The 13,478-nt window shown below is 37.5% G+C and overlaps 1 protein-coding gene across 7 annotated transcripts in view; it reads left to right on the forward strand.

Annotated features, from left to right (window-relative positions):
• Positions 1 to 13,478, forward strand: part of LOC144962533 (glycine receptor subunit alpha-2-like) — a 213,304-nt gene that overhangs the window by 91,741 nt on the left and 108,085 nt on the right. Inside the window, exon 1 of one of the 7 annotated variants that reach the window (XM_078895548.1) lies at positions 8,370 to 8,500. The exons of 5 other annotated variants lie outside the window; for them this stretch is intronic. In XM_078895548.1, the coding sequence (XP_078751674.1) occupies positions 8,475 to 8,500 (26 nt within the window). In that variant the 5' untranslated portion in view covers positions 8,370 to 8,474. Of the gene's footprint in view, positions 1 to 8,369; positions 8,501 to 9,023; positions 9,329 to 13,478 lie in introns of those variants that run through there. One more of the 7 variants, XM_078895550.1, reaches the window with a different exon arrangement.

Below are 13,478 nucleotides of genomic sequence, written 5' to 3' on the forward strand. Positions count from 1 at the left end.
CAAAGAACCACCTTCCCCTCCCTCCTCCTCCTCCCCTCCCCCCCCCCCCAGATTCTCCAGTCTAGGTATGTGACCAATCACCTCAATGTAGTATCATGTCTCTAATGACATTAATTCATCAAAGTGAATTTTAAGTTTAAATTTCAGCATTGGAGTTAAATTAAATAAGGTTTAAAAAATATTCATTAGAGAAAGAAAGTTTTGTTTGTAATACTTCTTGTATTAAATCTATTTAGACTTGACTTGAGTTTTTGTGTATAGCGCAGTATCCACTTAACGTGCTCAAATCGCTTTACAAGGAGTCTGAGCCAATAGCAACACCTAACAAGACAAGACACATTAGGCGATATTACATTTTTTTCGGACAGATAAAGCGCTGCTAACGACCAGTTATTCATTTTACACATGAATACGTTGTGAGAATGTGAATTAAGTGCCTTTTTCAGGGACTCAACTATGCGCCGCTCAAAGCGGGACTGAACGAACCGAGGACTTCCGATCCGAGTGATAATTTTGAATTTACACTCAAATTTTCTCCTCTAGTTCATTACGACATATAACCGTTTTGAGATAATGGATCACATATCAATATCCGAATGAACGCTGCCCACTCCAATTGTGTTTTCCCTAATTCGAGTATGTTCTACAAATATATTGACACGTTACAGTGTATTCGAGTGAGACCATTAAAACTCTACACCGCTAATGGATTGGTAAATAAACTCGACAGAATACCTATTCAATCAACGAGACGCGACTTTAGATCGGTTCAGAAATAGTTCATGGAGAATCGCAATCAATCGTCTCAAAAACCTCTAAAGGTCCCGCTTAACCCTCTCCTTACCAACCATAGGAAAATCGTCACATTCGTTACGATGCAACAGACAATTTTCTCATTCTGATTTCTCTTTTACATCACACAATGTAAAGAAATGCTTTGGTTACAGCTATAAATACTAAACACTGTGTTGTAGACATCATTTTGCTGAACAACACTCTATATAGAATTCTTCTCCTTCTTCTTCTTCGTTCCCGTCACGTCACATGGTCAGTCCGGTCTGGTGAATGAAGCCCACAGTGTCTGGGTCGTCCTCACTGCGACACTTTTTGAGTATGGGTTGGGTCTAGGCAGAAGTCCTTCTCAAACGGTTGTACTTGGACATTACCATAGACATGATGTCCATTTTCATTTTCAAGTCCACAGAATTCACTTGTTACTTTTATGTTTGATTAGGAAAAGTCTATTTTGTGTCGGGTGGGTGTGTATTTTCGGGGAAAATTCTAAAAAATAGACGGTAAGGAGAGAGTTAAGCGCATATTACATGTGCAAAGATCTGCCGGTGGACCGTCATGCGATCATCCCGCCCGGCAAAGGGGTCGTACACGGGAGCCTCCTTGGACGGCCCGCCAGCCCGGCTAGACATGGATGAATTAAATGGCGATCCACACCGCCGAATGGATTGGGTTCAACCGTAGCCATCGTTATGTTATAGCCTGACACTGAAATAAAAAAAAAACAACTGGCATTTTGACGTCATTATTTGGTTTTTGCACCGCCTAGTGAGTTGTCGTTAGTAGAGCTCATGGAAACAAGTGGTCCCATTGGTTGAACTATTGAATACAACTCACGATTTGTTTTCTTTTGTGGCAAAAGACTGGCATTTTGACGTCCTTTTTTGGTCAGTGTCAGGCTATGACTTTACGAAGGCCACGGTTAAACCCGGGCAAACACCACAATACAATCGTATCAAAACAGTATTAGTTCAGGTTGGACTTGAAGGTCAAAACTCAAAATTTAAGTTTAATTTATAAAATTTAAGCTAATACAAATCAGACCCTAGTTGTGAAGGATCAGTCAACTTGGGTGACTTTGACTCTCGGAGTGACTTTGCGTCAGCCGATTTGAAGCATTATTTAATATTCGATGGCTTTTTGCAGATATTTGACTTATTAGAGGAATCACAAATCTACGCATTAATCTATTTTATCGAAATATATAAGTGCAAAGTCATCCCTTGGGGTAAAGTCACCCCCGTTTACGGATTTTCAAAAACTTTAAATGTAGCCTTCGCCCCAAAACTGATTTTATCAGGTTAACTTTGATGCTTAGAATCTAATCTATAGAGAAAATAAGAAAAGTATATATGTGTTATTGAGGACAAGGATATTGTTGTAGAAAAATGACAAAGACTAAAATCTCACATATCTGGTCATTTATGACTTTAAATACACTTTTTGATATCTTCTGGTTCATCCCAATATAATACCGATTTGAGGCAACGGGTAACAAATTTCCTATTTCTCATTATTTAGATATTAAGCTCAATCTACTTTTTTTTTTTTTGCGACTTGTGGTCACATTCGGATCGGAAGGTTCTGCTCAGCTTGGACAAGGATCATTATTAACATATTTTTTCCTACATTCTCAGGTAATGAAAAAATTACCTGACCAGTAAAACCATTGACTTTGTCTAAGCAAAAAAAAAAATTGATAAAAGCATTTCATAGCTGAAATGTCTTTTCCTACATGTTAAGTGTAGCTGTAGATGTGAAAAGGCTTCAAGATAAAACTTAAACTTACATCGAATAGCTAAGGCTCAGATTGAGTATATCATCCTCCCCAGCATGTGAAGTTTCTATGAGTACCTTGAAATGGAATTTCGGGTACCTATATGTTATTTATCACTTTGATAATAAAAATAAAAATAAATAAAAATAAAATTCCCTTTATTCACCCCATAGGGGAAATTTGTCTCTAGGGTCTATTCCAAGGGAATAGGAATAACCCAGGCTAGGGCGAGATGACTTGCTCAAGGCCACACAGAGCAGCGGCGGGTATCGAACTCGGTATCTTTCGGGTGCGAAGCAAAGACCGTACCGCTGAGCCACCACACTGTCCCCTAATTTTACATAACCTTTCCTTGCAATTGTAAGCCATTAAATGAATGGGGAAATTGGTGATTTGATATGAATTTCACAGTCAATGTTAAGGATTGCGGGGTTTATGCTTCGGTTTCATGAGAAACTGTAAGTCTCTTCACGACCCTGCTTTCAAATGTCCACATATGTTCGTATTAATCAAACAAAAAAAAGTTCATAGACCCAAACTGTTGCCAGTAGATGACAAACGCTGGGTATCCATTGATGAAGCTTCCCATTTGAAGCTACACGGTGCATTCAGATGCACTTTTTATTTCTCGCGCGACGAACATAAAGCTAGAATCTCGTTTATCCTCACGTCGTAAAATTCCATTCGTCAGCAGGAACGATAACACTAACAACACAACAATCACAACCAAATAACTTCATTATTACCACAGCAACATGACCACATCATCAGCCACCAACGCAGACGTACAAACACCGGAAACAAACACCATCATTATCGTCATCATCCATCATCACCATCATCATCATCATCATCATCTTCCATCATAAGCGTGAATCACTCGATAGGTCAAAGAAGTTACCAGTTGCCTGTAAGGCGGCCTTATTACCTATAATCATCGTCATCATTATTACTTCATCATTGTAAAACAATTTGTGGACTTTGAACCTGCGCTCAAAGGCGGGGCTCGAATATTCGTTTCTTTTCACAGTTCTGTGTTTCAAAAACAACTTGACTTACTTGACTTAGATGCCTTTCGCGTCTCGACCGAAAGATCGGGTCGCCTTGGCTGTTTCCAGTATTTCCTGTGTGAGGTGTCTCCAATATTGCCGGTCCTCTGCTAGGGTTCTCAGATTTTCAAGGTCCCCTGCCGTTGTGAGACTAATGCTAATTTCAAAAACAAACAAACGAATAATCGAACGTGCCGTCATCAAAGTTGGATTCGAGTGTAAATAGTTCATTGCTAAAAATATTTAGTAGTCGATACCGTATTCTTTCTATATTGTTTGAATTTGAGCTTATTTTTATCATTCCAGACGTATTTGGGGAATAGGTTAGGATAGACTTCATAAAAAAAAAGAAATTAGATACGTTTATTGCCGTTTTCGAATCATTATCTCGTTAAAAGTTCACGCAGGTTTTCTTATCGTTGTGCGCTATGTCGTCTTGTAGTATGACACTCGTTCGAGCCTCGCTCGACGCATAATTGAGTCCGTGGAAAAGTCTCTTTATTCACATTCTCTAATCGTACTCAGGGATAAAATTAGTACACAGCCATTAACAGCATTATCTCTGTTTGAAAAAAAAATGCAATATTGCCTAACAGGCGTCATGTCTCGTTTTACATGCTACCAGTTGCTGTTGGTCATGGACATTTTTAAAGCGCTTTGAGCAAGTTTAGTGGATATTGCGCTATATAACAGCTCAAGTTTAAAAGAAATCTTTTTATGACGTTGTAATTTCGAAGTGGTAGCTTGCCAACATCATTTGCAAAACTTATAGCTGTTAGCAAGTAAGAGTTCGATTAAGCGTCAGTGGATAGCTTTCGAGAATAGTTTTCAAACTTCAATGGAATAGCACTAATCTATCACTATCATTACCCCATTATTGTAATCAATTTGTGTCGGTGACGTTCTTAGACCAGACCTAGTTGGGTTTTTTTTATGTGTTAGGTTTATTTATATACCCAAAGACAACAATATTAACTTCGGAGTGTATTATATTATAATATTGTATTAATTTTTTTTTTAAAACAACCTTTTTTAAAATTTTTTAAAGCGCAAGGCAATCTCCTGTAAACGTGCTCAAAGCGCTTTAAAAATGGGCCCCCTGACCAACAGCAACGCGTAACATGTAGGACGAGATATGACGCCTGTTAGGCGATAATACAATTTTTTCCGACAGAGACAACGCTGTTAAAGGCCTGATACTCATTTTACACCTAAGTACGGTGAGAGAGCCTTTTCTTCCAAGGACTCAATTATGCGCCGAGCGAGGTTCGAACCCAGGACTTTCCGATGTGGAGTTGGGGTTAGGGTACAACACTATCATAAAGGTGGTTTGAAATAAAAATCTCTATAATTTCTAGACGTTCTAAGCTCAAAGTAAAAATCTAACGTCTTGTTAACATAGACAAAATAATGTTTCAAGACGATAGGTCACAACAAAAAATGTCTAATTTTTAAAAATATCTCCATGTCTACCGGTAGCTTTGCTGTTATTTTATTTTCTCATTCGATAAGGAAGTAGGCATCAGCCGCCTCTTGAGATTAAACTGGATAGGCTAGTGTCTAATCACGATGGTACGTGCATAATTCATCAGTGAAGTGGCTCTCCTAATCTTTATGTGTGTTTAATCAAAGCCGTATTCCAATTATTTCACGAATACACACACAACACATACACATACACACACACATATACATACACCCACATACGAATGCGCGCATGAGCACGCTAGCAAGTGCAGAATGAATGAAAATTGATATTATTCAGCTCTTTAATAATTTACTTGAGACCTACAGTTAGGTGATTAGTTCTCACTAAATTCTCTCAACCAGACTTTATAAAACGCTTAGGTAACAAATAGATAGTTCGAAGATGACGTCACTCAGGTCTTTGTTATTGTTTTTTTGCCATCCGCGTTTATGAGTAATGCTCACTGAACTGTATTAACCTGACTATAAACGTTCATGGATACACACAGTTTTGTGTGTTGGTCCGTTATACTTCCGGATGGCAATGTTATGAGCTTCTTAGCCAAGCGCATACTATCTATAGATAGAATGCGCTTGGCCAAGGAGTTCACAACATTGCCATCCGGAAGTATAACGGACCAACACACAAACTCTGTGTAACCATGAACTTTTATAGTCTGGTTAATACAGTTTAGTGAGAACAACTCAAAAACGCGGATGGCAAAAACCATAACAAAGGCCTGAATGACGTCATCTGCATACTATCTATAGATTTGCGTGTTGGTACGATTGGTCTAACGGGTAAAACCGTTGAATATTATGCTTAAACGCATACCATCAATACATCCATGACATAATTTAGCTGTTTTGTGGGGGGCCGCGTGACTAAGTGGTACGGTCTTTGCTTCCTACCCGAAAGGTACCGAGTTCAATCACCCGCCGCTGCGTTGTGTGGCCTTGAGCAAGTCACCTCACTCTAGATCACTTTGCGGCGCCGCTCTGCGGCTGACGCCTGGGTTATTCCAGTATTCCTTTGGAATAGACCCTAAAGACAAATTTCCCCTTGGGGATGAATAAAGGGATTTTTTTATTATTATTATTTAAATGACCCTCCGCTTGGAATAAAAAAAAGAAAAGAAAAAAAAAAAAAATTCTCAATCCTAGGACCTGTGATATTTTGAAGGACAGGTTTTCTAGCCCAAATTTTTGAAGATGTATCTCAGGATAGAGAAGGATGGAAACTGTTTTTTTTGTACTGAGATAGGATCAATGGTATGTGTCTTTCAACACACTTTATAAATATTTACTTACGACAATTTATTGATAATCCTATGAGAACCTGATTTCGTGTATTGTTTATCAGAACAATAATAAAAAAAATAAAAAAATTGAGCTTTTATATAGCGCAATATCCACTTAACGTGCTCAAAGCGCTTTACAAGGGGTCCCTGGTCAACAGCAACATTTAACATGTAGGACGAGACATGACGCCTGTTAGGCGAATTACAATTTTTCGGACAAAGACAACGCTGTTAACGGCCAGGTACTCATTTTACACCTGAGTACGGTGAGAGAATGTGAGTAAAGAGTCTTTTCCAAGGACTCAACTATGCGTCGAGCGAGGCTCGAACCCAGGACCTTCCGATCCGAAAGCGAGTGTCATACCACTAGACCACATAGCCGCACAATAATAAATCCACGAAATCGGTTCTGGATTTTATTACATAGAACGAATAAAGACGACGTCACTCTACTCTTTATTATTGGTTTTACGCCGCCAGTTGAGTGATTAGTTCTCACTGAAGCTGATGAGCTATAACTGAGAAAGGTTACAGATATTTTTGTGTCTTTGGTAGGATTCTTCTGGCGGGCAGAAATGGTGAATATTCTACTTAAATGCATACCACAAAGAGCCTTCCAAAGTTACATATCGTGTTTGTATGATGGCAGGATTGATCTTGCTGGTAGTAGTAGTAGTCCTTCAGAGCCATTGAGCCCATGGAGCCCGGGTTTTCCCGGTTTTTATAGCGTGAAACCGTCAATTACTTGTCAACCTTTGGATAGGACGCTAGTCTATCGCAAAGTACTTTTCGCCAGATCTAACAGACCAAGCTACCCAATCACTGCTGGGTGGACAGGGGGGTCGGGGTCAGAAAAAAGTCTCGACTGCACTCGGGATCGATCTCAGTCCCTTTGCATGTGAAGCGAGTGCTCTACTAACGAAGCTATCGGGAACCCCAATGCGCGTAACAGTGGTCCTTTATCATCCCATCAATATACCCATAACATTTTGTGGTTTGATACCTATATATTTTAAAAAATAATTGAGTTTTTATATAGCGGAATATCCATTAAACGTGCTCAAAGCACTTTACAAAGGTTCGCTGACTAACAGCAACACGTAACATGAAGAACGAGACATGTCCCCTGGTAAGCGATAATACAATTTTTTTTCCGACAGAGACAACGCTTTTAACGACCAGGTACTCATTTTACACATGAGTACGGTGAGAGAATGTGAGCAAAGAATGTTTTCCAAGGACTCACTATGCGCCGAGCGAGGCTCAAACCCAGGACCTTCCGATCTGAAAGCGAGTGTCATACCACTAGACCATATAGATAGTTCGAAGATGACGTCACTTAGGTCTTTGTTATTGTTTTTTGCCATCCGCGTTTATGAATAATGCTCACTGAACTGTATTAACCCGACTATAAACGTTCATGGATACACACAGTTTTGTGTGTTGGTCCATTATACTTCCGGATGGCAATGTTATGAGCTTCTTAGACAAGCGCATACTATCTATAGCCGCACACTTTAAAAAGGCGAGTGGAATTTACTCTTTGAACGCACTTATTAAATTCTGTTTACCTAAGCCGCTTTGATTGATATATACGATGAGAGCCGGCTCGCTAATTATTTAGCGGAACAATGTGATAGATGCAGGAAATTAGTCCCTGGGTTTTACAAATAAATATACACACTGCTCACTCACTATCCCTTTCACGTGCGGGTAAGCTCGTACCATTACTCACGTCGTCTGGCTTGAAGAGACACGAGAGCGACCGTGGGGAGTTATTTTTATTGAATTCCTAATGAAGGTTATCAGTATTTTACACCAACGATTCTACCAATACTATCTATCTATCATCGTTAACCTCGAATTAAAACATTAGCTAGTTCTGCATTAGGCACATGGGAAGGTAAATAAATATAAACAGCGGCAGTGGATGTTGAATTAATAATAGAAATACATTTAATGATAATAATAAGTGTGTTTGTTGTTATTCTTTGAAAGTGAGTACATCGATGCTGAGAGAGAGAGGAACAACTTACTCATACTCCCCGCGTTATATACATTGTTGTTTGAATGCACACATTATGATGCATGGGTTGGCAGAAGTCTTTGTTCAGGTATCAAATGTGATGATGATAATGATAATATATATATATATCTATATATATATATATATATATATATATATATATATATATATATATATATATATATATATAACCCATCGTATCAAAACGGTAACATGTCGAAAGGATAACAGTGATAAAAATCGCATATCATAGCTTTTAGTCAAAACTATACGATTTTCGTTAAAATTTGTGTTAGATTGCGTTTCGTGAAGTGCATAAATCCTAAATTATTTGGGGCGAAGCCGATGTGTACTTATTTTCAGGTCTGATAACCTGGACTTTCTGGGCTCATTGTTGTAAATGAAAATATTTTCAAACCAACGACAAATATTGACCATTACAACAATGTTAATTCAAGTCCATGGTTGCGTTTGGTTATCAGACCTGCAAACGTGTGCGCGTCGGTCTAGGAGGCATTTTGACGTTAGTAGATTGACTTTTTGGTTCCGCTTCACTCCGATATTATAATACGTATCAATTTGACGTGATGATTTACGGGACGTCTATTGTTATTATTTTGATGTTCTTAGCGTGAGTCCAAGTGTTGTTTATAATGTGATGGTGTTAAACTATTGTGTTAGTCCGTGCGTGCGAGTCGAAGGTCAGCAGGAACAGGTACGATATATTATAGCGTTGATAGTTGAGTAGTGGCTGCAGCGATAGGAGTAGTTATTGTTGACTGATTGGTTGGTTGATGGATATTTTGTTGTGCTGTGGTGTTTAGATGTTGTGTTGTGGTAATATTATGTGGTTTCCCAGGAATTTGGACATTGGTTTTTGTGCTTTCGTATGGATGGTATTAGGAAATGCGTATAGGTGAGTGTACATATAATGAGAATGATATCGATTACCAGTGTATATATAATATATATATATATATATATATATATTATATATATATATATATATATATATATATAAATATATATAAAAGAAAATTATACTTGAAATATTTTATAAATAATAAATAGCTCCTTATATTAAAAAAGTTGAACACTATTATTTTATGGCTTTTGTTTATATATATATATATATATATATATATATATATATATATATATATATATATATATATATATGTATATATATAATATAATATATATATAATATATATATATGTGTGTGTATGTGTGTGTGAGTGTGTGTTTGTGTGTGAGTACATTAATACTCCTTCTTTCTAAAACATCTTACCAACTTTTGGTGAGATTAGTGGGATAGAAGTACTCGCCAATAAAGTCAAATTACAAGCCATGAAAATCCATGATACATTAAGCAGGATGCATTGAATAAACAAACAGCCAAACCAATCACAGTGTTGATGTTGAGCCTTGATTTGAATAAGACAAGTAAGATCTGGTAAAGGTTAGATTAATATCAAACGAAGAAACTCAGGTATGAGAGATATTGACAAAACTATATTATCTTTAAAGTTTATCTCTCTCTCCATCCTTTCTGCCCCTTTCATCTCTCTCTCTCTCTCTCTCTCTCTCTCTCTCTCTTTCTCTCTCTCTCATTCTCTCTCTTCTCAAACCCAAATTTGCTAATTCCCACACACTCTGATGTACGTATACACATTCTGAGATATTGACAAAACTATATCTTTAACGTTGATATCACTCCATCCTAACTTACTCCTTCCTCTCTCTCTCTCTCTCTCTCTCTCTCTCTCATTCTCTCTCTTCTCAAACACAAATTTGCTAATTCCCACACACTATGATGTACGTATACACATTCTGAGATATTGACAAAACTATATCTTTAACGTTGATATCACTCCATCCTAACTTACTCCTTCCTCTCTCTCTCTCTCTCTATCTCTCTCTCTCTCTCTCTCTCTCTCTCTCTCTCTCTTTCTTTCTCTCTGTCTCTCTCATTCTCATCCTTCCTTCTCTCAAACACACATTTGCTAATTCTCTCACACACACACACTGATGTGCGTATACACATTCTCTTTTTATATTATCACCCCTACGCCTCCCCGACCCCTTCTCCCTCCATCTCTATTTCTATCTCCAAGGCAATCCAATTCCATTTTCTTTTCCTCAATCATCAATAATGTATAGTCAGGCCTCATAACGAACTTATCTTTCAGGCTAAGAAATGATGATTGAAAATTGTTTTAGAAAACGATTCTGCGAGGAGTAAAGTAAACGCAGGATCCTTTAAATTCGCTAACATATCTAATATCTTTTAATTATCTGGTCATAGATGAGATAAGGTGCTGTAAATTCAAGGTAAGAATAGAAGCATTGGTTTGCTTGCTTCAGGTACAATTTATCTTAAAATATCGCTGATTTTGCATCTGGTCGTGTAAACAAATTCGCGAGTATTTTCGTTATTTAAAAGCGAAACATTAAATTGTTTACAGAAAAAAAATTTCAGTTTTTGTAAAGTAAGTCCAGGGTTAAACGCGATTTAAAGAAGGGGTTTTTTTTTACCTGTCGTCTCAAAAAGGTATTATATTTGGTCAATGTTGAGGGCGAGAACTAATACGATTTTTATTCAAAACTGTGAGACTGGTAAAAATAGTACTGTTACTATCATTAGATCACTTGATAAAGATCTGAAAAATTGTGTATGAAAAGTGCCAGATAACGCAAGAAAGAAAAATACAAGAAAAAAAACAAACATCCCAAAAAATCAGTCGACCTCTCATTCAATGAGAAAAGACAATCAACAGATTAAAAACACTAGAGCAACAGAGCTTTTTCCCACGAATTAAGAAATTAAGGAGCAGGCACCGGTGTAAGATAAAGAACTGAACAAGCGTATATGAAAGGTACCAAACAAAGGGTAGCACGTCTGACCGGTAATCAGAAAGTCTGAGGTTCGATCCGCAGTCGGGGTCGACTGATTTTTTGGGATGTTTTTTTTTTTCGTGTATCTTTCTTTCTTGCTTTGTCCGGCACCTTTCATATACGCTTGTTCAGTTCTTTTTTTCCCCCCACGAACCACATAAGAATGGAACAATCTGTCAGAAGAAATAGTAGAAGTATCAAGTCGTGAACAATCCCTGGCTGTTCTGAGCGCATACAACATGGCACATCGCTTGTCGCCAGCCTGATGGTGTTGGCTGCCCTAACTACAATAAACTGTATACGCGTTATTGGTGAGAATTCGATGCAATCTCGAAAAGAGCGTAAGACAAAAATTTCATTTTGTAGTCATTTTGACTCTAAACCCAGTTTTCTTTATCTGGTTCATTCTTACACAACACCGGATTGATAAATAAATTAATAATGAAAAATACATTTGATTTAGCTCCTAAAATCCTGTAATCGTGCTCTATGGCACTTTGGTTAACAGACATTGACCAAAACAACGACCATAATATTCATGGTAACACAGAACAAACATATGACTATAGAAACAAACTATTTCTTAAAAATACGTTTTTCGAAACAACTCAGTCTTCAGACATTTCCTGAAAAACGATTGTTTATCACGTGACTTTGTCCGAGGAAAGAGTTCAATCCATAATAGGCGTGGAGCAAGAGAGGAAAAACGTTTTCACCAAAAGCAGATTTCGGGCTGGTGACCTGTAGGAGTTGGGACTGAGATGGTCTCAAGTTAGGGATCATGAGTTGTGTCCAACATGCATTTATTTACAAGTCTGATAACGAAATTTATTATTGGCCCATTGTTGTAATGGAAATACTCTCAAACCAACGCGAAATATTGTCCATTCCAACAATGTTAAACTAAGCTCATAATTGCGTTTGGTTATCAGACCTGCAAATATGAGCACATTTGGTTGAATCATGTTTACTGCCGGATTGAATCGATTGAAATGAAAAACAAAACAAAACAAAACAAAACAAAACTTCCACGATACAGGATGCATCTTGATCAACGTAGATAATATTATATGATTGCAAGTCCGATAACAGAAAGCAAGTATGAGCTGGGGTTATATTGGGCAACATCTTGCGTATAGTTTTAGTCTATATATTTCCCTTACAAGAATGGGACCATAACATTTGAGAGAACAGGCTTGTAAATAAGGGCATGTCAAACTCGGTGTTATCCGATCATAAAAATTGTAAATAGATAGAACTAAGATGACGTCACTCGGGTCTTTGTTATTGTTTTTTTGCCATCCATGTTTATGGGTAATTCTGATTAAACTGTATTAACCAGACTATAAACGTTCAAGGTTACAAACAGTTTTGTATGCTCTTCCGTTTTACTTCCGGATGGCAATATTGTGAGTTTCTTAGCCAAGCGCACACTATCTATAAAGGCAAGAAAAAACCCAAAACAAAACATCTCAGAAAGTCATCGAGCCTTGCCTCGACTAGGCTCCGAACCTCAGACCTCCTGATTACCTACCTACATGTCGGACACGCGACCATTACAACACAGATGTTACCAGACAGTTCGGGGAAAGTTTGTTATATTATCTTATAGCAGCGTCTGCTCCCAAATTTGTCAGTTTGGTAAAATTCCAGGCTGCAATGCGTGAATGCTATCTTAACGCAATTTCAAACGACCAATCAATTTTGTGTTGAAAACAAAATTGAAAAGAAATAATATAATCACCCACCCAAATTTTATTCCGTGACGTTTCCGGTTTCAATGACATCTTGTACTGGAGGCTAATTGGTTTCGAAGGGGTCATCGTGACTTTATGGTCATTAATTCAATTTGCATCGAAAGAGATTACAAACCGCGTTACGTCAAAAATCTTTTTAACTCTCTCCTTGCCAGCCATTTTCGGGATTTTCGCCAAAACTTTACACCCAACTAACACAAAAATAATTTTAAAAAAATTTTTAATCACTCAAAATCAATAGCAGTAGATAAGTTCTTGCGATACATAATTTTTTCAGCAAAACATCTACAACATACTGTTCATTTTCTTTAAATCTTATGATGTACAAGAGAAATTTGAATTAAAAAAATGTTGGTTGTATCGTAACGAATGTGACGATTTTCCTATAGTTGGTAAGGAGAGTGTTAATGA

This window comes from Berghia stephanieae, chromosome 1 (genome assembly GCF_034508935.2).
Source record: "Berghia stephanieae isolate SIO BIC M18660-M18661 chromosome 1, UCSD_Bste_1.3, whole genome shotgun sequence".
NCBI classification, from domain to species: Eukaryota; Metazoa; Mollusca; class Gastropoda; order Nudibranchia; family Aeolidiidae; genus Berghia; species Berghia stephanieae.